The sequence below is a fragment of the Heliangelus exortis genome, chromosome 9 (assembly GCF_036169615.1).
Source record: "Heliangelus exortis chromosome 9, bHelExo1.hap1, whole genome shotgun sequence".
Taxonomy (NCBI): Eukaryota; Metazoa; Chordata; class Aves; order Apodiformes; family Trochilidae; genus Heliangelus; species Heliangelus exortis.
This window is the reverse complement of record NC_092430.1, coordinates 1,449,918-1,477,592: the sequence shown is the minus strand read 5'-3', so window position 1 is coordinate 1,477,592 and position 27,675 is coordinate 1,449,918. Positions and strand designations below refer to the sequence as shown.

At 53.4% G+C, this 27,675-nt stretch overlaps 4 protein-coding genes across 10 annotated transcripts in view; 2 read left to right on the top strand and 2 right to left on the bottom strand.

Moving 5' to 3' along the window:
* Positions 1-27,675, bottom strand: part of RNF168 (ring finger protein 168) — a 439,984-nt gene that overhangs the window by 31,906 nt on the left and 380,403 nt on the right. The window lies entirely within an intron of this gene.
* On the top strand, positions 1,938-12,392 carry NRROS (negative regulator of reactive oxygen species). Of its 5 annotated transcripts, none has more exons than XM_071751569.1 (3): positions 1,938-3,163; positions 9,425-9,548; positions 9,792-12,392. In XM_071751569.1, the coding sequence occupies exons 1-3, from the start codon at positions 3,060-3,062 to the stop codon at positions 11,760-11,762; spliced, it is 2,199 nt and encodes a 732-aa protein (XP_071607670.1). In that variant the 5' UTR covers positions 1,938-3,059; the 3' UTR covers positions 11,763-12,392. The 5 variants fall into 5 exon arrangements, with proteins under 5 accessions (XP_071607670.1, XP_071607671.1, XP_071607669.1 ...); XM_071751570.1 differs by lacking the exon at positions 1,938-3,163 and adding an exon at positions 7,919-8,120; XM_071751568.1 differs by lacking the exon at positions 1,938-3,163 and adding an exon at positions 7,919-8,120 and having other exon boundaries at positions 9,198-9,548.
* Positions 13,868-17,844, bottom strand: CEP19 (centrosomal protein 19). 2 transcript variants are annotated; one of them, XM_071751575.1, is made up of 3 exons: positions 17,252-17,844; positions 15,111-15,293; positions 13,868-14,805 (listed from the first exon to the last, which is right to left on the bottom strand). In XM_071751575.1, the coding sequence occupies exons 2-3, from the start codon at positions 15,238-15,240 to the stop codon at positions 14,444-14,446; spliced, it is 492 nt and encodes a 163-aa protein (XP_071607676.1). In that variant the 5' UTR covers positions 15,241-15,293; positions 17,252-17,844; the 3' UTR covers positions 13,868-14,443. The 2 variants fall into 2 exon arrangements, with proteins under 2 accessions (XP_071607676.1, XP_071607675.1); XM_071751574.1 differs by having other exon boundaries at positions 13,868-14,820; positions 17,252-17,431.
* PIGX (phosphatidylinositol glycan anchor biosynthesis class X) lies at positions 18,074-26,522 on the top strand. 2 transcript variants are annotated; one of them, XR_011727350.1, is made up of 6 exons: positions 18,074-18,191; positions 19,390-19,453; positions 20,178-20,319; positions 20,777-21,091; positions 23,562-23,665; positions 25,232-26,522. XR_011727350.1 is itself a non-coding variant. In XM_071751572.1 (6 exons), exons 1-6 carry the CDS (start codon positions 18,122-18,124, stop codon positions 25,382-25,384), a joined length of 747 nt encoding a protein of 248 aa, XP_071607673.1. In that variant the 5' UTR covers positions 18,076-18,121; the 3' UTR covers positions 25,385-26,522. The 2 variants fall into 2 exon arrangements, 1 of the variants encoding a protein (XP_071607673.1); XM_071751572.1 differs by having other exon boundaries at positions 18,076-18,191; positions 20,777-20,990.

Genomic DNA, 27,675 nt, shown 5'->3' with positions numbered 1-27,675 from the left:
CTTCCAACCCAGCCAATTCTATGATTCTATGAACTTATTTTCTCTAAGTTTCAGAAGGTTTTCAGAGGGTTCCCTTTCTGAGAGGTAACCAGCCCTCAGTGATTCTCTCCCCAAGTGGCTATTTCAGTGCTGACATTTTGGTTCTAGCTGAATTTTTTTTGTGGCATAAATAGCTCTGGGAGGAATGCAGCTATTAGTGCTGGGTGTGCTGCTGGGCTGTGAAACAGCACTTTTTTTTAAATTTTTTTTGGTTTTTTTTGCACAGTACAGATAATTTTATGAGATCTGTTGCCAGAGAACTGCCTTATTGAAATCTGCTCTTTTTAAATTTACAAAACAGGGTTTTTTTTTTCAACGGTGAGGGATGCGACATTGTTTGATTTCTGTGTCAACTTCGCACCTTCACGTGGAAGGAAAATTAAGTGGTGAATGAATACAGAAAGTTTTGCCTGCAGTGATGCAGGACCTTGCCCGTTTATACCTGAAGCAGCTCTTTTCATGTCCGTGTTGTCTGATTTCCCGATGAATTCTCACATTTCCCCACAAGAGGGCAAAGTTAACCCTGCTGGAGCAGCTGAGGCTGTGAATTTCCCGAGTGTTTCGGAAAATGAGTGTTTCCTGTGGAATATGCTCCATTACTATTTGCTTCCTGGCCTCTTAAGAAAAAAAAAACACCCCAAAATAAAAATAAAAAAACGAACAAAAAGCCCTCAACAAAATACTTGAGATGTGAATAATGGACATTTAAATACCTTGCTTCATTTGACTCCTTGGTCTGCTGAAATCAGGCTGAGCAAACCTTTGCAATTCAGAAAATGATTTTCAGTGCCAGCAAACTGAGCTGAGATTCTGAAATCACCTTAAAATACAGAAAGGGATCTAAGGGATTAAAAAAAAAAAAAAAAAAAAAAAAAAAAGAGAAAAAAAGACACCATTGCCACTGAATGGGAGGACTTAGCTGTAGCCAGTTGCTTCTCAAGCCTATTTTTTCCCAGTTTTGCTTTTCTTCCTCTGGGGCATTTGTGATCAGGTTATAATGATATCAGACTGCTGAAAAGAAACCATATATTCCAGTGCAGTAGGGAAAAAAAACCCCACAACAACAACCAAAACAGAAACCAACAAGTCATTCGAAATTTTTTATTTAAAAATAAAACTCTTTGCATATTGCAAGTGGTATTTATCCTTTTTCAGTTTACCTGGTCCACAACCAGGGATCTCTTTTTCCTCCCATGCCTACACTTGGCAGATGAGCTGGGAGCTGGCTGGAGCTGTTCCACTTTTTGCTTGATTTATTTTGTCTTTTTAACACATATTGTTGTACCTGTGCTAAAAGCTAAATATTTACCTGCAGGCAGTGTTTGGAGGTATAACCTTGCCTGTTCTTGTCCTTCCTATGGCTTCTGATCTTGTTGACCAAGCTGCTTTTTTATCTGATTCTCCAAACACTGCAGTGGTTACAGCTTTCCAGGCTCTGCTGCTTCTTAATCACCTTTTTTCAGGAGGGGGGGGGTTGCTGGCTTTTTTTTTTTTTGGCATGTTGGCTTTTTTTCTGGTTGGTTGGTGGCTTTTTGGTGCTGAGGGGACAGAGAATGTTTTTGTGATGCCAGATCCCCCCTGACACTGGGCACCTCAGCCCTTCTGCAGGAGCACAAGAGGCCAACTCCTGGCCAGGAGGTTTTTGTCTCGGTTTTAGCATCCAGCTTTGTCTCATTCCTGGAAAAATAACTGATCCAGGCAGGACTGGAGCAGAGGTGGAACAAACGTGAGTGGGACTCAGGAGAGTGACCTGGTTTGCAGTGCCAAGCTGTGGCCCAGTGGCCTCTCCTGACTCTGCTGTGTCTCTGGGATGTGCCTTGGCTTTGCTAGCAGAGTGCTGGAGGATTTTTTTTTGGGGGGGAAAAGGAAAATGGAGTAGAGGGGGGGAGGATGTCCTGGAAAGATTGCTGTGTCTGTCTCCACTTCCCTCCTCTTTTATTCCCACGTGCAGTCAGGTCTCAGAATGAAAGCTGGAAGCCTGTCCCTGTGGGGGTGAGGTTTCAGGTACAGTGATGTCACCTTTGTGCTAGAATTTGTTCTTTTTAAAAAAAAAAAAACAAAACTACCAAACACAGAAACTTATATCCTGGTAGGTTTATTTTCCTCTTTTCTTATGGAAGAGTAAGGAATGTGCCTATGTGCACATATGGAGAGCTATGCTAATGCCCTGCAGACTGGCTTCTCTGTTACTTGTCCAAAAAAAAAACCAAAAAAACAACAAAACAACACTAGAGAGGAACCCTGAGGCTGAAGACCAAGGAAAGGAAGACTTCAGAGTGTAAAATCTCTGGCTTGCTTCCAGCCCTGACTGCAGCCTACCTTGAGAAGGGTTTTGGGTGAGATAATGCTGTGCAGGAGGGATGTTGGCTCTCCTGGCCAGAGGGGAAAGCTGGGTGGGATGTGCTTAACTCTGTAAGAAGCTGAGAGTGTTTCACTTCCCCTTGCCTTCATGACACAGTTACTCACTCCTCTTCAGCAGAAGAGCAGCAGGAAGGGAGTAGTGTGATTACACAGGGGAGTAATTCTTCTTCCCACAACTTGTGTTTGTTGAGTGATGTCACAGCAGTGATTTCTCTCTACCTTCTCCTTCTGGTGACTTAGAGCCTCCAGTTCTGGCAGTTTGATGCTAAAAGCTTTGGGAAACGTGCTGGAGTGGTGCTTTTCTTGCTTTGATCTGTTGATTTTATTGTGCAGTACAAAACTGAGACCTGTTTATCCACATCTGGCAAACCTGGGGGGAAAACTCAGGCAACACTTCCAGGTGCAGCCAAAGACCAAAGGGTTCATGTGAGCAGCTCAATTGTGAGGCTTTCCAGCTCTCCAGGACCTCTGGGGGGAAAAGCCAGCTGTCTGCTCTGTCTCCTAGGGCTTCTGCAGATGCAGTGCAAGCAGTTCTGCTGAGCATCTGGACTTCCTGTCGTGGATCTTCTTGGATCTTGAGTCATAAGGGAGTAGATGCAGCTGCAGCTTCCAGTTGCTGCAGAAAGTCAGGGCTCAGCACTGTGGCTGTGTCCTGCTGCATGCCCTGCTCCAGAGACCTGGTGATCTCCAAGGAGGAGGAGGAGGAGGAGGAGGAGGCTCCTGGATCCCTTGTGCAGACCTCAAAAACCTGGGCCTGGAAAAGGTGGGTGGGTGAAAGCCCCAAGAATCAGCAGGAACCTCGGGCACAGGAGGGGCAGAAATGGGATTTCCCAGGCTGTGTGGCTCTGCCTGCTGCAGAGCTCCCTCCTCATCCACACCTCACACACTGACACGGGTGGGGGAAGGAAGGTGGAGACCTCAGGGAGAGGGAGCTGGGAGGGGACCCAGGGCCCTGCCTTGAGCCCCGGGGCTGCTGGCTGGGAAGCAGCTGCTGACCAAGCTCCCCTCTTCCCTCCCACACTCAGAAACAGGGGTTGGCTTTCTAGTAAGCCCCATTTCTGCCTTTCTGATGAGTCCTGGAGAGGATGCTTGCACCTTTTGGAGACTAAAGGGTCAAAGAGAGGTGGGGATCCTCTCTGAAAACTGCTGCTGTGGGGCTGCTGGTTGGTGCCTGGGTCCTCAGTCAGATGTCCTCTGGTTTAATTTGTCATTTTGCTGGAAGCTCACCTGGGTCCCTGTGGGTTTGGTGCACCTTGTCAGTCTGGGGGGTTATTTCCCTCCTGCTCCCCCCTGAGCTCCCACGTCTGCAGGTGCTGCAAAGGCAGTGAGCAAGCCCTGTGCTCTGCTCAGAACTACCCAGAACCAACTCTGAGTTCACAGAAGTCTTCTTCAAGCTTCCCATCAGAAAACCAGGCAAGGGCTGGGAGGCTCCAGACGGCTGAAAATGGGGAAGCAAAGCTGAGCTTGGTTGGGGATAAATGGGGAATCATCCAGCAAGAACCCCCCAGGAGCCTGGGCAGGGAGCAGGGGGGTAGTGGTGGGGTCAGTCCTGAATCCTCTGGGCATTCATGGGCTGCTGCAAAACCAGAGCCTGAAGCTTTAGTTCAGTGAGGGAGGGTAGTGCTAGCACGTGGCTTTCCTTGTAACAAGGCCCAGGGGGCTCCAGGCACAACTAAATACAGCAGGGAGGGGGCAAAAATATTTTGAAGCTGATTATAAGTTATATTATGAGTTGTTATTATTATAAGTTGCTGATTTGTCTCTCTTGGTTTCCCTGCAAGAAGTACAGTGGGGGGAAGCTGGGCTTCTGCAGAGCCCCAGGGCAGCTGCAGCTGCAGGAGGGGTGTCCATGGATGCTTCCCTCCTGCCCTGGGACAGGGCACATCCTCCAGTGTTCCCTGGGGATAAACCACCTGCATTCCCATCAAGAAATTCCACCAGACTTCCAGAGCTGTGTTTTACCACCAAGCTAGCCAGCTGGCCACGTTAACCTCTCCCTTTTGGCCATGCAATGAAGTGTCTGCTTTCTTCTTCACGTTCATCTGAAACCAGAGGCAACCACTGCTGCTGCCATGACAGACCTTCAGCTTCCCTCCTTTTATCCAGAGCTGGTGATTAAATTAAGTAACTCCTTCCCTTGTGCTGTCTCAGGACCTTTGCATGCTTCAGCCAAGCAGCAAATCTAAATTTCACGTGGACTTTAAAGAGAAAATTTGGGTTTTCTTTCCTTTTCAGAGTCCTTGCTGACCCCACAGTGCCTGGGGAATGAATGGCTGGAGGGAGATGCTGGTGACCCCGTGGCCACTCCACCTTTTCTGATGGGGTCCAAAGGGTTGGACCTGGGGACCAGGTCACTCCAACCTGCTTAATCTTTCCTGTAATGCTCTCTGCTGCTTCCCATGAGCCTGATGTTTCTGTAGGTATTTATCTTATTTCCCAGAGCAGCTGGTTCTTCTCCCTATCCCTTTTCCCTCTGCAGGGGCTGGAGGCTCTCTGGGGGTGCTTTGCTCTCCCCTCCTTTGCAGAACAACTCATTTAATAATTCCTCCCAGTTAACCTGACTGGGCTGAAGCTGTAGTCCTGCTGGTGTGGGCACTGGGAGTGACCTTTCTCTGGGTGCTTCCATCCTGGAAGAAATCAGATTTCCTTCAGGAAAAGAAGGGACGTGCCAGGGGGCAGTGCTGGGCTGGCTGCTTTCTGTGGCAGTTTCTCACGGCTCTTGCTTTATGCTTGGCAGTTTTGGGGTCATTAAGGGGAAAGATGGTTTGGAGGGAGGAGTGGGGGGAATGGAGGAAGCTCACTGGGTGTAAAATGCCACGGGGGTTTCTGATCCTCTCCTACAGCTGCAGGAGCTGCAGTTTGATGTTAGGGACGTGGCTGAGTCTCCTTCAGCTCAGTTGGAGCTGAAAGAAGTTCTCCCACCCCCAGTCCTTACTGGGACAGCTGGGTGGCTGGGGCACAGGCAGAGGGGAGCGAGCAGCAGCTTGGGGTTTTTTACAAAACCAGGATGTGGGGAAAGTGTGAAAAGCAATGGTGCTGCCCCAGCCCTCAGCTTGCAGGGAGCAGCCCTGCTGGGGGGACGTGGGGCTGGACCCTGGCTGGGTGGTGCAGGGGCTCTCCCACCCTGGGTGTCCCACCAGAGAGCACCTCTGCCTCTGGGCAAAGGTTCTGCTTGGCTCTGGTCAGGCCCAGTGATGGGTTTGCAGGTGAAGGGTGTTGTTTTCTCTGCCAGCTCCTCCTGGGCTGCAGGGAGGGAGCTGTGTGACCCTCGGGGCATCACTTTGGTGGCACCACAGGAAGGAATCTCACCTGAAGGTCTCCCAAGAACCTGCAGGTCACCAGAGAGGGGAATTTTGCTACCTGTGAGGGTGCTTGAGTTTTACAGCTTTAGCACTGCCCTGACCTGGGGCAGATCTCTGCCTCTCCCCCCATCAGCTGGGCTCACGGAGGGGTTTAGGGGATGGGAAGTGGGTTGGTAATTGTTGGCTGGACTCAGCCCTTCACGTGACCTTGAGCAACACCATGGGAATTTTGCCTTGCTGTGCAGCTTCTGCCATCTGCCCTGGTTCACTTGCCTGGGGGGTGCTTCTCTCTTCTTGATTTTTCTGCTTCTAACTTCCTTGAAAATGGAGGAAATGAAACCACAGGGCTTTTTTTTTTTTTTTTTTTTTTTTTTTTGTGTGTGTGTGTGTGAGTGACATGGGAGAGCTTTTTCTCCTTCCAGAGAAGAAATGAAATTTAGGGTGAAGGCAGAAAAAAAATAAGAAATCTCTCCCAGGGTATTTATGCTGGCTGCAGGAGTTTGGGGGTCACTTGGTCTGGCAGGTGGGGGTGCCCCAGGCTGTGATGTCCCTGGGGGGGTGCAGAAAGTGGGGGTGCTGCTGCCTCTGGGGCAGAGGTTTTGGGGCTGTACCTGCTGCTGCTCCCCCCACAAAGGGTCCTGTGGCAGGGCTGAATGCTTTCTCCATCAGTTTGAAGCCTTTCCCACCTAGGTTAAATCCAGGGAAAGTCGTTCCCCTCAGCAGCTGGATTTACTGGGGATCCGGGGGGGTGCATGAGGACCCTGGGAAAGGGGAGGCACGGGGTGGGAAGGGAGACGGAGAGCCAGGGATGAGGAGGAAGGGGGTTTCCCTCTTCAGACTGCTGTGGAAATGTGGATTTTCCACTCTCTCTGCCACAGAAGTTGTGGGAAAAGCCATTCCTGCTGACTTTCACCCAGGGATCAGCACCTGGGAGGTCAGACTCCAAAGGGGCTGATTTGCACCCTGGCTGCTGGGTTTGCCAACATCCCCAGGAGACCCAAAGCTGGTGGGATCTGAGCAGCATCCCAAAGCTCAGAGGGCACACGAGGGGCTGGGTGCTGGTGTCCCACAGCGGGGGACTCAGCATCTGGGGACACGTTCAGCCTCAGCATCTGGGGACATGTTCAGCCTCAGCTTGGTTGAAAAATCAGCATCACCTCCTTCCCCCGTGGGAAGGGCACCCAGGGCTCCTGTCAGAGCTCTCTGGTGGCAGCCGGGGGACTGCAGGGACACAGATGCCATGCAGGGGAGTGCTGCCCAGCCGGTGGCTTTTCTGCAGCTCTGGCAGAGCTCAGGAGGCAGGAACCCCCCAGCCTCACTTTGCTGCCCAAATCCCTTGCGGGGGTTTTGCTGCTGGAGCTGTAGAGAGGAACCAGCACGGGGTCCCCAGGAAAGCCAGAAGCTGCGTGACCCCTGGTGGGCTCCAGTTCCCCCTGTGCCCCCTCCTGTCCCCCCTGTCCCCCCTCCTGTCCCCCTCCTGTCCCCTCCTGTCCCCCCTGTGCCCCATCCTGTCCCCCCTATGTCCCCCCCTGCGTCCCCCCCTGTCGTCCCTGTCGTCCCCCCCGTCCCCCCCCGTCCTCCCTCCTGTCCCCCCTGCCCCCCCTCCAGTCCCCTCTCCTGTCCCCCCTCCTGTCCCCCCTCCTGTCCCCTCTCCTGTCCCCCCTCCTGTCCCCCCTGTGCCCCCTCCTGTCCCCCCTGTCCCCTCCTGTCCCCCCTCCTGTCCTCCCCCGTGCCCCCCCGTCCCCCCTGTCCCCCTCCTGTCCCCCCTGTCCCCCCTCCTGTCACCTCTCCTGTCCCCCCCCTGTCCCCTCTCCTGTCCCCCCTGTCCCCCCTCCTGTCCCCCCTGTGCCCCCTCCTGTCACCTCTCCTGTCCCCCCCCTGTCCCCCCTGTCCCCTCCTGTCCCCCCTGTGCCCCCTCCTGTCCTCCCTCCTGTCCTCCCCCGTCCCCCCCGGTCCCACCTGTCCCCCCTGTTCCCTCTCCTGTCCCCCCTGTGTCCCCTCCTGTCCCCCCTGTGCCCCCTCCTGTCACCTCTCCTGTCCCCCTCCTGTCCCCCCTGTGCCCCCTCCTGTCCCCCTCCCTGTCCCCCCTCCCTGTCCCCCCTCCTGTCCCCCCTCCTGTCACCTCTCCTGTCACCTCTCCTGTCCCCCCCCTGTCCCCCCTGTCCCCCCTGTTCCCCCTGTCCCCCCTGTCCCCTCCTGTCCCCTCCTGTCCCCCTGCCCCCCGTGTGCCGGTGCCTGCCCCGGCTCAGTGAGCGCGGTGCCTCCATGTGACTGCAGCTTCCGTCCCTCCTTCCGCAGAGGCTGTGCCGGGGCTCAGCAGGGGGGAGAGGAACCCCACGGGGGACACCTCCCCACGGGACCCCCCGTGCAGGGGACACCAGCATGGGGTGCAGCAAACCCTGCCTGGGGCTCCTGGCGGTGAGTAACTGCTCCCCCTTCTACGCCTTTTATTCAGGGTGGGAACATTTATTTGGGGTTTTTTTGGTTTTTTTTTTTTTTAATTTTTTTTTGGGGAGGCAGCCTCCCTCGAAGCCAGCTTGGAGATCCGTGGTGCCCAGGCTGGTGGAGAGAGCTGGTGTGGCATGTGGCAGGGAGGGCACCTCAGATGACTTCCCAGACCTCCTGCACCTGGGTTTCTTGGTGGGGGAGTGGGCAGGGGGTTTCCTGCTGGGCTGCTGCCCCCCAGGGAGCTGTGTGGGAGGGTGGATGGGTGGATGGATGGATGGATGGATGGATGGATGGATGGATGGAAGCACTGGTGATGCTGGGAGAGGCAAAGGAGGAACTGGGGGAAGGAAAGTGTGAGCTTCTGTGGGAGGGTTTGAGGGGCCAAAGGCCAGCCAGAACCAATGCCACCATTTTTTGGGTGCTGTGAGGACACAGCAGGGTCCCTCTGCTGCCACCACGCCTGGGACTGAGGTGGTGTTGAAGACCAAGGGCTTGGGAAGATCCAAGGTGCTGAGCGCTGGCTGCAGCCCAGGGCAGGGAGGGTTCTCCATCCCCAGCAGATAAACAGATGCCACTTGGCTAAGGTGTTGTCTTGGTGCTGTTGGTTGTCCCAAGGAGGAGACCCCCGAGGAGACACGTCCCTTGCTTCCTCTGTGCTGCCAACCCCCCTCCTTCAAGCATGGCAGTGGTGAGAAAGCTGCTGGCTGAGCCCCCACTGAGACCTTGCTGCTCATTTGCCTGGGGCTCAGCTTTTCCCCAGATGCAAATGTCATCAGCTGGGGTTCCACCGAGTCCCTGAGGGGGCACCTCAAGCCTCCAGGTCCCTGCAGGACTCCAGGAGGGCTGGGTGCTGGAGCTGGTGGCTGGGCTGGTGTCACCAGGAGGAGCCCTGGGTGCTGGAGAGGGGAGATGTGAGGAAGGGCAGGGGGAAGGCTCTGCTGGAGGGCTGCACTGCAGTGGCTTTTGTGAACTGGTGGTGCCTTTCCCATGTGCTCTGCCCCCCCCAGGCTGCCACCTTCCTGTCCCTTCTCTTCTCCTGCCTGCCAGGTTCTCACTGCTGGACCCCACAAGGCCTCCTGCCAGGGCTCTTCACCATTCCTGCACGGGCAGCTTGTGGTGGCCTGGGTCTCCCGGGGCACGTGGGGAGTCCAGGAGCCGTGCTGGGAGCTGTGTGCCTGCTGCTGGTGTCACTGCTGCCACCCAAAGCTCTGGGACCTTTGGGATGAGAGGTCTGTGGCCTTTGTCCTTCTCACCTCTTGTCTCCATCTCTGCAGGACTGCCACCACTGAGATGGGGGCCCTGCTCCCTGCTCTCTCCCTGCTTCTGGTCCTGCTGGCAGTGAGATGGGGAAGCGGGGCGAGTGCAGCCTGGGCATCACCTCCTGGGGGCTGCAAGCTCGTAAGTGCTCCCCTGCAAACCCCAAAACCTTGACTGCTTGGTCCTGTCCTGCAAACCCAGGTGCCTCGGCAGCTCCAGACCTTTCCCCTCCCAGCTCCTGGCTTAGCTGAGGAGTAGACTCTGGGGTGTTAAGGCTCTAACCACAGAGCCACCTCCTCCATCCTCACTTTGTTCCCCAAACTTCTCCCTCCTCATCTCTCCCCACCTCTCCGAGCAGTGTTAGGTATCCACTTCTTGCTTTAGGTGCAGAGCACTATGGACTGCACTGGTAGATGGCTGAGCTCTGTGCCGGGGAACCTGGGAGCTGACACTGAGGAGCTGCTGCTTGATGACAACACCCTCCAGGTCCTGGGCAATGCCTCCCTGCTCTCAGGCCACCACCTGCGACATCTCAGTGTCACCAGGAACAGGCTGGAGCTCATCGAGCCCGGGGCCTTCCTCAGCAGCCAAGGCCTCCACGTGCTCTCCTTGGCAGACAACCTCCTCTTCACCAACTACTCGCTGACAGCAGCTGCTCTCTCTGCTCTGCCAGCCCTGAGGACACTGGATCTTGCTGGAAACCTGCTCACCGAGGACATGGTGTCGGTTTTGCTCTGGAACCTCTCTTCCTTGGAGTCCTTGTCAGTGGCCAGGAACATAATCATGAGGCTGGACTCCTCCGTCTTCGTTAACCTAACACAGCTGTTGGACCTGAACCTGGAGAAGAACTACATCTTTGAGATTGACCAAGCTTTTGAAGGGCTGCAGAGGCTGCAGAGGCTGAACATAGCTTACAACTACCTCCCGTGCGTGGTGGAGTTCGGCCTGACCCAGCTCAGGGTGCTCAATGTCAGCAACAACGTCATTGAGTGGTTTCTGGCTCTGGAAAGCGACGACCTCTTCGAGCTGGAGGTGCTGGACCTGTCCCACAACCACCTCCTCTTCTTCCCCGTGCTGCCCCGGCAGAGCAAGCTGCACTCCCTGCTGCTGCAGGACAACGAGCTGAGCTTCTACCAGCGCCTGCCCAACGGCACCTCCCTGGCCAACGTCACCGTGCAGTTCCTGCTCATCGATGGCAACTCCACCAGCACCACGACAGTCAGCCTCTGGGAGGAGATCTGCCACAGCGACCTCTCCTCCCTGCGACTCCTGGACATGAGCCACAACCAGGTCTGGTACTTGCCCGAGGGCTTCCTGGCCCAGATGCCCTCCCTGACCCACCTGAACCTCAACCAGAACTGCCTGGAGACGTTTCGCCTCTCGGAGGGGGACCCTTTGGCCACGCTGGTGGAGCTGGACCTCAGCCAGAACCAGCTGGAGGAGCTGGGGCTGGAGGTGGGCACCAGGGAGGTTCTGCCCAACCTGCAGCTCTTCAACCTCAGCACCAACAGGCTGCAGGAGCTTCCTCCTGGGGTTTTCACCCACACCAGGAAGATCGCCACCGTGGACCTCAGCCGCAACCGGCTCGACCTCTGTCCCCGGCCGGCTGTCGCGGGAGAGGTGAAGAGTCCTCCCTGCGTGGACATCAGGGGCGTCAAGACTTTGACACATCTCTCCTTGGCCGGCTGTGGCCTGGGGGGACTGCGTGGCCACCCCTTCCAGGGGACCTCGCTGATGCATTTGGACCTTTCCGACAACCGCCGGGCGCTGTCCGGGGACCCGGCGTGGCTGGAGGACCTGGCCGTGACGCTGCGGGTGTTGTCTCTGAGGAACACCAGCCTCTCCTCCCCCGGCACCGTGGACTTCTCCTCCTTGAGCGGCCTCTCACACCTGGACCTCTCGGGGAACTCCCTGAGCGCCTTCCCCCCCTCGCTGAGCGCCCTGCGGCTCCGCAGCTTGGACCTGCGGGACAACCTCCTCCCGGCGCTGCCGCCCGACATCGGGAGGACGTGGCTGGGAAGGAGCCTGCGGGAGCTTTACCTCAGCCACAACCCCTACAACTGCTGCACGCTGGGCTGGTGGGAGGCCCTGCGGCGGGCACAAGGTCTGCGGGTCCCCGACGGGCAGGAGGTGACCTGCAGCTTCGCCTCCCGCACCCTGAGCCCCGGGGCGCTGCCTCAGCCCGTCCGGAGGAGCTGCCTCTGGCTGACGGCTGACACGGCCCTGCTCTACCTGGTGCTGGCTCTGCCCACCTGCCTGACCCTCCTGGTGGCCTTCGCTGTCACCTTCCTCATGCTCAAACAAAAGCTGCTGAAAATGGTGAAAAGCCGGTGTGGGGTCTCCAGCTCTTACTGATGGCTGAGGAGGAGGATGAGGAGGGGCTCAGGAAGGGTGAATGCAAGCAGGTTGTCAGGTTTAGAAGTGACAAGCCCTCTGAGGTGGGTAAGATGGAGACATGCTGGCCTGGAGGAGCAGGGGGTGGTGGGAGAGCTGCTGTTCCTGCTACTGATGCCCGAGGGGTACCCAAAGATTGCAGGGCCATGGGGGTGATGGAGCCTGGGGCATCCTCAAGGGACCAGAAACCTGGTGAGAGCCAAGCAGACATAACACTGAACACCTTGTGGCTAAAGGGGTGTGAATAGTTGCCCCTTACTGCTGTTTTTTTTTTTTTTATCCCCAGTTCAGGCAGTTACTTTTATTTATTCACCCTTGTAGCCAACTCTCTGCTGCAAACCATTCTGCAGCCCCCCCTCCACGCATTGCAGCACCATCACCTGGGTGCTGGGGAAGGGTCCCCATGGCTGTACTTGCCAGCATCAGCAAACTCACCCTGGGCATGCACCTGTGTGCTGGTAGGATGGGCTGGAAAGCATATTTTGGGTTGAAATTGCTTGGTGTGAAGTTGTGATCCTAGCTAGAAGAGCCCGAGTCACAGTGATATAAAATATCGACACAAGACATGACAATAAATTATAACTGAGGTAATATTTTATCATCCAGTTCTTTTCCTCCAGTAACTGCTGGATGAAACGGATGGAAAGGAGATAAAGTACATGCAAGCCTTCCTCCTGTTGCACAAGGTGTGTACTCACGGGCTGCAGGGGGGTTTGAGGGTTTTTTTCTCCCCCCCAGCCCCGGTGGCACCGCGTCACGGCAGCGCTCCACGGGAAGTGCCACGGTGGTTCCTCGGAGGGTCCCACCCTGGGTGGAAGTGAAAAGTTCTGTCAGCTTGTGCTAACTCAGAACTCCTGCTGAGAACTGGAGTGGCTTTGTTCCTGCTGCACCGTTGGGAGGAGTCTGTCTGAGGTGGTCCCTTCCCTTCCACCCCAGAGCACACTGTGAGTTCAGGGACCGCGTGGGCTGTGGGGAAGTGGGTGGCGTGGAGGAACACCAGGGGGGCTTCTCCTTGTCTGCACTCAAGGGAGCTCAGCGGGGGGTGCTGAGGGCTCAGAGCCACCCCAGACCACCCCGTGTCACTCTTCCTTACACTGGGGTTGTCCTGGGAAGTTGTGGAGGGAGCTGTGGGGATGGGAGAGATGCCTGGGGGGGGGAGGCACAGGCAGAGGGAGCCAGGGGTGGCAGCGGTGCCACCAGGGCTGCATCCTGCTGGTGCTGGCCTGGGGACAAGGACTGGGGTCACTGGTGAGCCTCACGTGGCTGACTGACATGCCAGGCTGGAAAAACTGGTTGTAGGTTTGCCCATGGAAAGCAGCAGCACTGGGGCCGAGTGCTGGCAAGGCTCTGGGAACCCAGCTGCTAAATCCATCTCAGAAAACAGCTGCTTTCTGGCCCTGTTCTGGACTAAAATAGCCAAAACCAAATCAGGCCTCAGCAGGGGAATCCCTCAGCCTCTTTCAGCTGTTCTTTTGCCCAGGGGCTGCAGGCCCATGGTTCAGCAGTGCCCTGTAAACCCCCCCCCCCTGCCCTGTCCCCTGGTAGGTGTGTGGCAGCACTGGGTGCTGGCAGGGTGGGCACCTCCCTGCTCAGGGCTGTGTCTGCAGAGGTCTGGGTGGTGCTGGGGGTGTGTGCAGGCTTCCTGCAGCACCAGGGCTGCAGCTGCTTCTCCTTTTGGCAGGGGGATGTGGGGCACTGCCATGGGTGTGCAGAGCAGTAGGAACTGAGGGGCCTGGCACTGCCCAGGGCACGGGTAAATTGTGGGTGGATGTGGGGGATCCTCTGAGCTCCTCTGTCATGGGAAGTGTTGGCAGCTTTGCCCAGGCACGGGGACATCATTCTGGGAAAGCTGAGGCTCACCCAGAGCTGGGACTTGTGAGGGATTTCAGGGAAATAAGATAGGCTTCTGTGTTGGGAGTGCCTGAGGTCCTTACAGAGTGATCCTTCCTCAGCTTGGGGAAGTCATGGAGATCAAGGGTGTGGTTTTCAAGCACATTTCTCCAGAACTGAGCACTTACTGGAAAAGCATCACCTTGTAGTACAAGGAAGAAAAACATCTCACTTCATCAGCCTGAAATCACTGTATTTGCAAAAGTAACTGACCTGCTAGATATTCCAGTTCTTAAATACAAGGATTTACAGTTGTGTCAGAAGCTGGAGAATTAAGCATTGCCCACAGAATTTGAGAGTAATATTCTCAAAGCAATGTTGACTTATCCAGCATATCTAGTACAGATTTAACATTACAACAAGTAATAATAAATCATATCTGTGTACAAGCCACATTAAATACTTCATTTACAGGTAAAGCTGAATAGAAATCACACCAAGGAAAGCTGGTGAGGTTTTCAGCTGAAGCCAACTGAAAGAGTAAAGAGTTGAAAATTATTTAAGCACTTAGACATAGGAAAAGACTAAAAACACCCAGTAAGGTCAGCTGCCCAATTTCCATTTCATCAAGTCAGGCTTCTTGAAGTTCACCAAAATCTGGAGTTGCTGGAGCACCTTAAGCCTTGGGTTCCCTGTGGCCAATGCAATGTGCATCAGTGGCTGAAAATGCTGCAGCAGCACGTGAACATTGACAGAATCCCCTCTGCCAGGTTTGTCTCTGAACTGCCCACCCAAGACATCTTTGTGCTGCATCAGATCTCTTCATCTGACTCCACGTCCCAGCCACAGGACTCCAGCTGCTCATCCTGGGGGAACTCAACCTCCAGGTCGTAGACGAAATCGGGGTCGTCCTTCTTCTTCCTGTTCTTTTCGAAGAGCTCATCCATGATGCTTTTCCTTTTGGCTAGTTCCTTGTCATCTAGTTTGTTCATATCCTCTTCTGGGTCGATGGTCTCTTCCTGCTGGAATTTTTCCAAGCTCTGAGCCAGGCTCTCTCCTCCCAGGTGCCCCTTCAGCAAGCTGTACATCTTCTGCAGCTGACGCAGGGAGACTCCTTCCAGGTACGCCTTGTGCCGAGGGTGATTCTTCAGCTGCTCAGCTGCCCAGCTGCAGTCTGGAGAGAAAGCCACTGGGAAGGATTACAGCTGCATGCAAACCTCCTCCAGACAGAGGTTTAAATAATAAACAGACCCTCTTCTCCCAAGCCCTCACGTGTGAGACCTCCAGACTCAGCAGAGCCACTGCCTGGGTTGAGACGCAGCCCCGGACTCCTCAGGGGGAGCAGTGTTGCCCCTCAGGACCCCTCTCTGCCCTCCCTGCCTGTTGGTGAGAAGCCACGGGGCAGTTACTGAACCTGCTGTGCCCAGCTAAGCATTCAGCTGTGTCTGGGGAGAGCCTGGGCAGTGCTGCAGGTCCTACCTGAGAACTTGGAGAAGTTCCTGACGGGCATGAGGCGCCGGCGAGGCTTCTCCCGGCTGCCCTCGGTGTAGAGCAGGATGATGGAAGGAGGCTGGAAGCAGACACCACACTTCTTGGCCACGTAAGTCATTGGGGTGCTGCCTGGAGCTCAGCCTGAGGGGCCCTCACCAATGGCAAAGCTCACTGGAAACCAGGAAAAGAGGGAAAAAAAAAAAAAAAAAAAAAGTCTCTTTCAGTACCGTTCTTTTCGATCGGGGTCGGAGTGACCCAAGCTCAGCAAAACCAAGGTGCAAAGTCTCCCCATTTTCACACCAAATGGGAGCTAGAAAATGTGCTTTCTATTATTAATTATTTTTTTAAGTGAAAAGGGAAAAAAAAAGTGTCTTTCAGTACCGTTCTTTTCGATCAGGGTCAGCGTGACCCAAGCTCAACAAAACCAAGGTGCAAAGTCTCCCCATTTTCACACCAAATGGGAGCTAGAAAAAGTACATTCCATTATTAATATTTTTTTTTAGTGAAAAGGGAAAAAAAAAGTGTCTTTCAGTACTGTTCTTTTCGATCAGGGTCAGCGTGACCCAAGCTCAACAAAACCAAGGTGCAAAGTCTCCCCAGTTTCACACCAAATGGGAGCTAGAAAATGTGCATTCCATTATTAATTATTTTTTTAAGTGAAAAGGGGAAAAAAAAGTGTCTTTCAGTACTGTTCTTTTTGATCAGGGTCAGCGTGACCCAAGCTCAACAAAACCAAGGTGCAAAGTCTCCCCAGTTTCACACCAAATGGGAGCTAGAAAATGTGCTTTCTATTATTAATTTTTTTTTTAAATGAAAAAATGTCATTCAGTAGTAAATCAATGCATTACAGGTTCTTCACAAACACCACTTACTCCATATTGTATCCATTACTCTGGGAAGGCAGGAATTGTTTCCCTATTTGCCCCAACCACTTCATATGGAAGCTCCACCTGTCTTCAGAGACAACCTGAATTTCCAGTGTAACAATATATATCTGCTGTAAATTTATTTGAAAAAAAAAACCTTCAGGAAAATGCAGCTAAAACAAAAATTTAAATGTCTTTTTCTACAAAATCGATTCTGAGCACTGCAAGAGGGAAAAGACAGAGTTCTGCTACACAGAAATTCTGCTACACATATTTGCAGTTTACATATTGGCCTGGAAACAACACAAATGGGGACAAGTGGATATGGTTCAGATTTCCTTTTTTTCTCTCTGTTTCTGTCACAAACCTGGGGATGATATATTCCTTATTTTGCACGGTATTGATGATGGTTATATCTGTAATATTAGAATTCCTTTATTTTAAAAATCATTCTAAGAGGAGGGGGACCTATAACTGCAAAGCTTTTTTAGAGCTTCAGAGCATAACTGACAGCAGATGGGATGAGGAGGAAGAAGAAATGAGGAAATGAAGGACAAAGTAATGAAAATGAGGAAATGAAGGACAAAGTAATGAACCCTTAGTAGATGAAAATGCAAAGATGAATTAATTTTAAAAAGAGGAGACTGCCCACTCCTCCTCAAACTGAAACCCAGCATGGAGGAAAATAAAAAAGCTGTGAGTTTACAAGTGACAAAACACTTTTTTACACAGCCACTCGATGTGTGTGAAGCTACCACTTCCAGGGATTAAGCTACAAAACAGCCATAAAGGCCAAGAATGTCTTCAGCTTTGAAAATGCTGAGGATTTCTGTGTGTGCAGGGAGGGAGCAGGAGCTTTTGCCTTAAAGGTGGAGAAAGAGGGTGTGTGGGTGGGGAGGATGTGCTGAGCAGAGGGCACAAGCAGCCTGCATGCACCAGAACCTGCAGATTCTCTTTTTCTACCTTCTCTCAACTCTCCATTACCCAAAATGCTCTTGAGAGCTCCTCAGCATCAGCCCTGCCCTTGGCTCTGAGCCTTTTCAGGTCAGACGGAATGGGAGAGGAGATGGAGGGACCCAGATCTGCTGCAGGGAGAAAGAACACCCCCAAAAATGAAGGTATGTCTCCAAAATGAGGAAAAATCCCTTCAATCTTCAAAAGCTGCTTTGGAGCCCAACTGAGAAGTCTTTGTTCCTGGCTGAGAAGCACAGAGGTTAAGAGTTCAGATTTGCAGAAATGTTCTTAATACTGAAAATAACCTACCTTTTGCTTTTTAATCCTTCTTAAAGACTCGGGAGAAAAGCACAAGTCTCTCAAGAGCCACTTTCACGATCTTCAGATGAGAAATGATGCTTCAAACTGAACTGAAATGGCCTTTGGAAGGGTCAGTGTCCACCACAAGAGGCACCTCCACCTGTGCCGCGGGAAATCAATCAATCAATCAATCAATCAATCAATCAATCCTTGGCTGAGGAAAACAAACAGGAGGAGCAGCCGTTCCAAAAGGGAACTGAGGTCTGGTGTCTTCAGGTGAGGCAGGGGGAGCCTTTCGCTGCCGGGTGGTTAAAGCTGGCTCCGGTAGCTCTGAAACACGGGTGGGTGTTCCTCTTTTCCTCTGCAGCTGCTGTGCTGCAGCAGAACCGCTTTTAACGTTAAAAAGCGGCTTTTCTGTCGCTTGCTGCCGCCAGACCGGCAAAGCCTCGGGGTCGCGAGCGCTCGAGGCCTGAACGTTGAGAGAGAAGGAAGGATCGGGTCGGTTCTTCCCGCCCCTCTCCCCTTCCCCTCACCCGGCAGGACCGGGCAGGATTCTGCTCCCTCGGTGGCGGTAGCGGCGGCTCGGACCAGGCCGCACCCCCGCTGTGGTTGCCATAGCTACGGCCGCTGCGCAGGGCCCTCCGGCCGCAGGTCCCCTCCGGGCTGCCCGCGGCGGAGCCTGCGGGGCGCGCCGGTGGTTGCTCACTCCTCCCCTCTGAGAACCCGCACAACGGGGGGAGACAGCGGCCGGAATGAAGCGCCGGGGCAGCGTTTACCGGCGGGTCCCCCCGGTGCCGCGGGCCGCGGGGCAGGTCGGTACCGCGGGTCAGGCGGGCGCGGGAGGCAGCCGGAGCGGGGCTGAGGCGGAGCGTGCCCGCCATGGCGGTCGGGAGGCGGCGGGGTGAGGCGGTGCTGGCCGCCGGGCTGGTCCTGCTCCTCGGTGCCCTCCGTAAGTGCCACCCGACCCCGGGCAGCGGCTCCCGAGGAGCCCCGCGGGGGCACGCTAGGCCTGGGGGCTGCCCCGCGGGCTGGGAGAAGCCGGGCGGGTTGCCCCGGGCCTGTGCGGAGGCGGTGGAACCGTTCCCTGAGGGCGGTGCCGGGGTTCCGGGCGGTGCCGGGGTTCCGGGCTGAGAGTCGGTAAAGAGCAGTGCGGGGAGAGGCCGCAGCCCTGCCCGCCGGAGCAGTCCCGGGTCGCGCTGTGAGGAGAGCGAAGGGCTCGGTCCGGGCTGTGCGGGATTCCGGGTGGAAAATGTTCATTTCTATGAGGTGGGAGAGGTGTTGGGGATTCCCCGTGGAAAATGTTCATTTCTGTGAGTGGATGGGGGTGTGGGGGATTCCCAGTGGAAAATGTTCATTTCTGGAGTGGGGGGGGGATTCCCCGTGGAAAATGTTCATTTCTGTGAGTGGGGGGGGTGTTGGGGACTCCGGGTGGAAAATGTTCATTTCTGTGAGTGGGGGGTGTGAGGGATTCCTGGTGGAAAATGTTCTTTTCTGGAGTGGGGGGGGTGTGAGGGATTCCTGGTGGAAAATGTTCATTTCTGGAGTGGGGGGGGTGTGAGGGATTCCTGGTGGAAAATGTTCATTTCTGGAGTGGGGGGGTGTGAGGGATTCCTGGTGGAAAATGTTCATTTCTGGAGTGGGGGGTGGTGGTGTGGGATTCCAGGTAGAAAATGTTCATTTCTGTGAGTTGGGGGGGTGTTGGGAATTCCGGGTGGAAAATGTTCATTTCTAATGAGGTGGGGGGGGGAGGGTGTGGGGGGATTCTGGGTGGAAAATGTTCATTTCTGTGAGTGGGGGGTGTTGGGGATTCTGGGTGGAAAATGTTCATTTCTGTGAGTGGGGGGTGTTGGGGATTCTGGGTGGAAAATGTTCATTTCTGTGAGTGGGGGGTGTTGGGGATTCCTGGTGGAAAATGTTCATTTCTAATGAGGGGGGGGGGGGGAATTCCTGGTGGAAAATGTTAATTTCTGTGAGTAGGGGAGGGTGTGCCTGCTGGTGTCTGGGTTTGGGGAGCAGGGCTGAGTCCCGGGAAGCTGCTGTGCTGTGGGGGTGTTCCTGGGGTGTTCCCAGAGCAGGATTGGGGTGTTGGGAGCTGCCCGGGGATGCTCTGCTCACGTCTCTGCTTTGGTCTCTCTGTGCTCTGTCAGGGGTCCCAGCCACGTGCCCGGGGGTCTCTGTGAGCCAGCAGCTTCTGAAGGAGGGGTTTCACAGGTGAGCTCCCACCTGGGGAATCCTGCCTGAGGATAAGCTGCTCCTTGCTGTAGCAGAGCCCTCAGTGTGCCCTGGGGGCACAGCTTCAAGTAATTAACAGTTCCAGTCTGGAGGGAAGGAAGGGCAGGAAGCCCCTCTCTAAGGTCTGTGTGGAGGCTGGTGGTGGCTCTGAGGAGGTAACAAAGAAGGGAAACTTCATTTTGGAGGTGGGGAAGAAGGAGGCTGAGGGGAGACCTTTTGCTTGAGAGGAGGCTGGAGCCAGGGGGGAGGGAGGGCAGTCTGTTACCCCAAGTAATAAGTTACAGAATAAAAGGAAACGGCCTCAAGTTGTGCCAGGGCAGGTTTAGGTTGGAGACTGGGAACAGTTTCTGCCTGGAAAGGGTTGTCAGGCTGCCCAGGGTACTGGTGGAGTCCCCATCATCCCAGGAGGGATTTCAGAGCCCTGGAGATGTGGGGATGAGGGACATGGGGCAGTGAGCTTGGGCTCAGTGATCCTCAAGGTCTTTTCCCACCAAAACTGTTCAGTTCTGTGACTCTCAGGATGTGGAGTCAGAATAAACAACAAGAGTCTCAGCAGAGCAGGACAGAGGGAGCTGTGTGCTGAACCTCAGCCCCTTGGTGTGTGGGAGCTGGGTCTCTGGGTTTGTCAGTACCTCTGTCAGGGGGGGTGTGCAGTGTTCTGCAGTGCAGCTGTGAACATTTTGCTTCTGTTTCTTGTTTGAAGGGAGCTGGTGGTGAAGGTGGAGCTTGGTGCCAGAGGGGAGGATGCAGGGGGGTGCACAGTGGCAGCAAGAATTCATCTTCCACCAGGAATCTTCGTGGATCCCTACGAGCTGGCATCACTGCAGCAACACAACTTAACAAAGGTAACAACCCAGAGCTCAGGAAGTTGTCAGCTCTGGTAATTATCTCACCAAGGTGTGGAGAATTCTTTTTCCTGGAAGGTGTTGCAGCACAGCCTCATCTTTGTACCCCTCCCCTTGCCCAGCACAGGGTGTCTGGTTCTGTGTCTTGCTGGGATCTCAACGCTGAGTCCTGGGGAGCCCCTGGGACTCTGCTGAGCCTCAGATGAGCAGCTGTGGGAAAAGCCACTCAGGTTGAGAAGACAGAAGGTTGGGGGTGCTGTGCATTTGTCCTGAGCAGCTTCACAGCTGCCACAAGAGAATGAGGGAAATGGTTTTCCCTTCTGAGGCTGCAGTCTGGAACCACAGCAGCCTCTTAAATCCCAGAATCAGGCACACAAAGTCTGTGTCTTTCCCCCCCTGCCAACTCCCTGCCTCGTGTCAGTTCTGATTGCAGCCACATCTCTCTCTCTTCTTGCAGGCAGTGTTAATTCCTGATACCATTGATGTGGAAGCTCCTGAGTATTTATCCACAGAGCTCCATGTCCTCCTGTTCCTGGAACCTGACCTGCAGTGCCCTCACTGCTTCCAGGCTGCCTTGCCTGTGCATGGAAGGTACCACCGCCCAGCAGAAGAGAGCCAGGAAGCCTGGGTTGTTGTGCAGAGCCCAGAAGCACTGCTCTGCTGCTGTGACAGTAAGATCTGGGGAGAGAGCAGTGACCATAGGCAGGCCAGAGCTTGGAATCCACTTGTGCATTTATTATCTGGACATGGAGCTCTCAGTAGTCACGTGAAGGTGAGGGGAAGATAGTGGCTCTGATAAAGACCACGTTGTCTTCCTCTGATGAAGGCAGGTTAATTGTCAACAGACTTCTTGGTGTTGTGCTGCTGCCATTGTATCCTTGTGCCAAAAGTGTTGGCATTTGGTCTGTTTGTCACAGTCCCTGCAGGTCAGCTGCTCAGACCACATTTTCACAGTGCTTCTCTTAGCAGCTGGAGCCATTTGTGGCATTTTTAATATTCACTATCAGCTATTTTGTAAGTATTCTGGTGGTTTCTCTTTCTGCATTCCCCATATCAACAGTGTGCCCAGGTGGCCAAGAAGGCCAATGGCATCCTGGGCTGGCTCAGGAACAGCGTGGCCAGCAGGTCCAGGGAAGGGATTCTGCCCCTGTGCTCAGCCCTGGGGAGGCCACAGCTTGAGTCCTGTGTCCAGTTCTGGGCCCCTCAGCTCAGGAAGGAGATTGAGGTGCTGGAGCAGGTCCAGAGAAGAGCAAGGAGGCTGGGAAGGGATCCAGCACAAGTCCTGTGAGGAAGGGCTGAGGGAGCTGGGGGTGTTGAGGCTGGAGAAGAGGAGGCTCAGGGGAGACCTCATCACTCTCTCCAACTCCCTGAAAGGAGGTTGGAGCCAGGGGGGGGTTGGGCTCTTTTCCCAGGCAACTCTCAGCAAGACAAGAGGGCACAAGAGGTCTCAAGTTGTGCCAGGGGAGGTTTAGGTTGGACATTAGAAAGAATTTCTTTCTGGAGAGGGTGCTCAGCCATTGGAATGGGCTGCCCAGGGAAGGGGTGGATTCTCCATCCCTGGAGATATTTCCAAAGAGCCTGGATGTGGCACTCAGTGCCATGGGCTGGGAACCACGGGGGGAGTGGAGCAAGGGTTGGACTTGGTGAGCTCTGAGGTCCCTTCCAACCCAGCCAGTTCTGGGATTCTATGATAAGGGAGGAATGTAGAAAGCTGTGTCTGGAGGTTAGGATGGTTGGGACTCCAACGCAGACCCCTGTGAAACAAGAACCTGATATCCCCTGAAAATGAGTATTTTAAGTTATATCAGCAATGAAGTCCTTTGTTTTTCCTACAAATTGTATTTTCTTCCACTAAATCACCCTTGTTGGCTGCTAAGTCAAATGTGCTGATGATTCTCAGCTTCTTGATCTTCACTTCTGTGTTAATTGAGCAATGATTTTCTGCCTAGGGCAGGGAGGACTGTCTGGTCAGTTAGAAAAGGGGTGTGAAATCTTCACCTTTTTCTGCCACATTTGCTCCTCATGAGCAGGAAAACATTGCCAGTATGAAAGCATCTGAAGTATTGGAGTGGAGCTCTTACCTGTGCCAGCAATGAGGAGAAGCAGAAGAATGACTTGTGTGGTTTTTAGGAAAATAAGTGATAACTTTATTGCTCCAGTGGAGGGGTTCACAGGCCAGTGAGGACATCTTGCCCTTGTTAAGGACAAGAAGAGCTAGGTGACCACATGGGGGAGGGTTTTTCTTGGGTGCCTGCTGCATCACAGGAAAAAAGAGTTGCAAAGTTCATTAGAAGAAGTGGCCAGCTCTGCTTTGCCCCTGCTGGCACATTTCTGTCGGTGCTGGATTTCTGTCTAGAGCTTGTGGAGGAAAGATATAGGTTGGGGGCTGAGCTGCTGGAGAGCAGTGGAGGTGAAAGAGACCTGGGGGTCCTGGTAGACAAGAAGATGCCCATGAGCCAGCAATGTGCCCTTGTGGCCAAGAAGGCCAATGGCATCCTGGGGTGCATTAGAAAGGGGGTGGTTAGTAGGTCAAGAGAGGTTCTCCTCCCCCTCTATTCTGCATTGGTGAGGCCACACCTGGAGTATTGTGTCCAGTTCTGGGCCCCTCAGTTCAAGAAGGACAGGGAAGTGCTTGAAAGAGTCCAGCACAGAGCTACTGAGATGATTAAGGGAGTGGAACATCTCCCTTATGAGGAAAGGCTGAGGGAGCTGGGTCTCTTTAGTTTGGAGAAAAGGAGACTGAGGGGTGACCTCATCAATGTTTTCAAATATGTAAGGGGTGAGTGTCAGGGAGATGGAGTTAGGCTTTTCTCAGTGGTGACCAGTGATAGGACAAGGGGTAATGGGTGTAAATTGGAGCATAGGAGGTTCAAGTTGAATATCAGAAAAAATTTTTTTACTGTAAGGGTGACAGAGCCCTGGAACAGGCTGCCCAGGGGGGTTGTGGAGTCTCCTTCACTGGAGACATTCAAAACCCACCTGGACACGTTCCTAGGGGATGTACTCTAGGGGGCCCTGCTCTGGCAGGGGGGGTTGGACTAGATGATCTTTGAGGTCCCTTCCAACCCCTAGGATTCTCTGATTCTCTGATTCTCTGATTCTCTGATTCTCTGATTCTCTGATTCTCTGATTCTCTGATTCTCTGATTCTCTGATTCTCTGATTCTCTGATTCTCTGATTCTCTGATTCTATGTTTGGGAGAGGCTTGCAGCCCTCCTGCTGATCAGGACTCTCTTCCCCAGATCTCCTGCCCGCTGAGTGCTGGACGCTGAGTGCTGCAGAGGGAGCTCCCTGCTCAGGACAACCCCCCGGCCCCTGTCGGTGGTACCGAGTAACGCAGAAACCTGTGAGTTGTGCTGCTCCTGGGAACTCGGGGTGCTTTTTCTGTGTGTGATTAACAGGTTCCATAGCACAGGAACTAATCAGTAAAAGCCCAGTTGTGTGGTTCCCCCTTTGGGAGGAGCAGGGTGTCCTGTGGGCTCTCTCTGCCCTTTTAGACCTTTATGGGGCTGCTCTCCTCATCTTTTGTTGATAGTTTACATGGGATTGTAGGATATACTTGGCAGTAGTCAAATTTAAAAAAGGTTTTTACAAAATAGGTGCTTTGGATGAGTAGCAAAGTGAAAAGGTAGTTTATGATTCAGCTAAAGGAAGGAGTAAAAGCCCAAAGATTGAAGGGATAAAATCTAAAAGAACGACCACTTCTTTTTGCTTGGTTGTTGTCAGATTGGCTGAGTAGCTAGGAAAAGGTGTGCTTCCTTTACTCTGAGTTCAAGACCAAGGAAAGTTGTATCTTTAATGTGGTCAACAGCTGCCTTTGATACTTGCAAAGGTTGCAGTAGCATAAAGATTCAGAAATCAGACCTCACAACAGATCTGCTGCTTTTGTAACACATGGGCCTTCCTGTATTTGAGATACTGCAGACTTATGGGATATCTGCAGCTCTTACCAAAAACGTTCTGGAGCTTTCTGCAGCACAGAGAAACCAAACAGTTGTTCACCTTGGAGAAAACTGACTTCCCAGTGATCTGTGAAATGCTTCTTCTTAGAGCCTTCTCTCTTCTGTGTTGTACTAGGGCCATATCCTCAGTGGCAAGCCTGCTGTACAGGTCAAGATGCAGGGGATATAAATAGCTCCTGCTTGAAAGAGTAGCAGAGGAATTTATTGAGCTTTGCCCTGCAAGAGCAGCTGTCTTTCCATGTGCTGTTACTGGAAAGCTGGTGTCCCATCTCTCTTGTGCTGGTGAGGCCACAGCTTGAGTCCTGTGTCCAGTTCTGGGCCCCTCAGCTCAGGAAGGAGATTGAGGTGCTGGAGCAGGTCCAGAGAAGAGCAAGGAGGCTGTGAAGGGATCCAGCACAAGTGCTGTGAGGAAGGGCTGAGGGAGCTGGGGGTGTTGAGGCTGGAGAAGAGGAGGCTCAGGGGAGACCTCATCACTCTCTCCAACTCCCTGAAAGGAGGTTGGAGCCAGGGGGGGGTTGGGCTCTTTTCCCAGGCAACTCTCAGCAAGACAAGAGGGCACAAGAGGTCTCAAGTTGTGCCAGGGGAGGTTTAGGTTGGACATGAGAAAGAATTTCTTTCTGGAGAGGGTGCTCAGGCATTGGAATGGGCTGCCCAGGGAAGGGGTGGATTCTCCATCCCTGGAGATATTTCCAAAGAGCCTGGATGTGGCACTCAGTGCCATGGGCTGGGAACCACGGGGGGAGTGGATCAAGGGTTGGACTTGATGAGCTCTGAGGTCCCTTCCAACCCAGCCAATTCTATGGTTCTATGATTCTATGATTTTGAATCCCAGAAGCACCCTCAGCAAGAGGCTAGTTACACAGTGGTCTGGTTACTAAGCCTCTCTGAGTTGCAGCAGAGAAGAAACACCACATTTAGATTTGTGTAATCCATTTATTTTTGTTTTGTAGAGCCCTGAGGAATTGGTTCTGCAGGTCCCAGTGGGACTCAGGCACCAGAGTTCCTTGGTGTGTGTCCTGACTCTTCTTGCCACGGTGCTCTGCTCCTGCCTGGTTCTTGCAGCAGTCTGCAGACATGGACACCTCCCCAGGCCCCTGCTCTGAGTGAACAACTACAGACTGACTGACTGACTGACCTCTGTCCAGCAAAACTCCCTCAGGATTGCACCAGCCTCCTAAGTGCAAGGCCCTGAACCTGGATCAGCACAAAGCCAGGCTGATGGCTTGGCAGAGAATGGCCTGAGAGCAGCCTTGAGGAGAAGGCTGTGGAGGTGTTGGGTGATGAAAAGCTCAGTCTGGGCTGGCAGTGTGTGCCTACAGCCCAGCAACCAGCCCTGTGGTGGGCTGCATCCCCAGCTGGGTGTCCAGCAGGGTGCTTTGCTTTGGTGAGCCCCCCCTGCAGTGCTGGGTCCAGTCCTGGGGTTCCCAACAAGAGATGGACACAGAGCAATTGGAGCAAGTCCAGAGGAGGCCCTGGAGGTGATCTGAGGGCTGGAGCAGCTCTGCTGGGAGGACAGGCCAGGAAAGTTGGAGTTGTTCAGAGGAGGATCTGGGGAGACCTTGGAGCACCTTCCAGTGCCTGAAAAGCACTCCAGGAAAGCAGGGGAGGGAATTTTGAGTGATAGGACAAGGGGTGATGGCTTTAATCTGGAATTGGGTAGATTTAGGCTAGACATGAGGAAGAAATTCTTTCCTGTGAGGGTGCTGAGCTCAAAGTTGAGCCTTATTAGCACAACTTTGTGTAGAATATCCAAACACTTACTTTAAATACACATAGGGTTAATTTGTGAAAAGTTGCCCAGGGAAGCTGTGGCTGCCCCATCCCTGGCAGTGTTCCTGGGCCCTTCAAGATCTTGAACAACCTGATGTGGTGGGAGGTGTCCCTGCCCTTCCAGGGGGTTGTAACAAAATGATCCTTCAGGTCCCTTCCAACCCAACCCATTCTATGATTTGATGAAGTTAACCTTACTCTGCTTTTATTTATATCTTGCTTATGCATGAGGGTCTCTCCATGAGCAACAGTCACTTTGGACTAGCTCCTAAAACCACCTTGCACCCACCCAGAGATTGTCCTGGTGCACTGCACAGTCTGGGTTCTGGTTCCCTGGCCCAGAGTCTGCTCTGACTTGTGCTGCCTCTCCTGGGGGCTTTTTTGTTTCTTGAGTTCCAAGCAATGGACTCAGGGACTGGGCATCAAGGGTATGAAAAACATTTACTAATCATTAAAGTTTCTGAATTTTAAGCCTGTTGTCCAGGTGTGTTAAGTGTGAAGTTGTGAAGAGATGTTCTGGGACAGGAAAAGGCTTGTTTTATTATTCTCTAATAATTGAGAGCAAGAAGCTGCTCCTGGTCAAATCAGTCACAGTTGAAACAGTTCAGGAAATCTGAAAGAAATTTCTCCCTATACCAGAAGCTGAATGGATAACCCTTGGAAGGTGAAAGCTGGTGTAAAGAGCAAATATTTAGAAGATTTTAACTGAGCCAGAAGAACAGTTGATAAATACAAGGAAATGGAGAGGAAATTACTTAATGGAAAACCTGAGCTGCTCTGGATTGACCCTACAGCTCTGTTCCTCACTGTCAGTAGGTGGCATTGTGACCTTACAGCAACTCCTGGGGACTCTGAGAAAATACATTTTATTCACTTCAAGATGAGAGTAAACCAGTGTAAGGAGGTGACCTCGGGGAGTGTGTGCCAGGAGGATGAAGGAAGAACTCTGGTTTTCACACGAGGACCTGCTTTTGAGGGCTCTGTGTGCAGCCCAGGCTTCTCACCAGCAGAATCAGCCTCTCATCCCTGTCCAGCTGGAGCTGCAGGATCCCTCGGGCATCTTCCTGCCTCTGCTGGGATTCAGCAGAGCTGTCTTGTGACTCTGCCCAGGACAGGTTGGTAAGTGCCCTGACACTGGGCTCTTGTTCTCCCTGGGCTGAATGATGATGGCTGGGCCAGCACTTCAGCTGCTCCCTCCCTCCCTTCTTCCCTCCCTCCCTCCCGGGGTCAGACACTGCATCTGCCTGGGGGAAGGGAGAAATCCAAGAGAACAATGGCAGAGAACCACCCCAGCCTGGCACTGGAGCACCAGGAATGCAGGTCTCCCAGTGGGATTCTTCATTCCCAGGGCTGAGCTGTGTCCTGTGCTCTCTCATGCAGATAATTCTGTGTTGCAGTCTGACCCTTGGAATCCAACACCCCTGACTGCCACTCAGCTCTGGCAGGTCCTCATCACCTGAGAGTTGAGAGGTTTTTATTTGATGGTCAGATAATGACAGGTGGAAAAACCACGGGGTGAATTCCTCAGCTGAAAGCAAGCTGCCTGATACCATAGCCTGGTGACAGGGAATGGTCACATCCTTCAGCCAAAGGGGCAAAAATGGATGAGTGGGGGGTTTGGGAA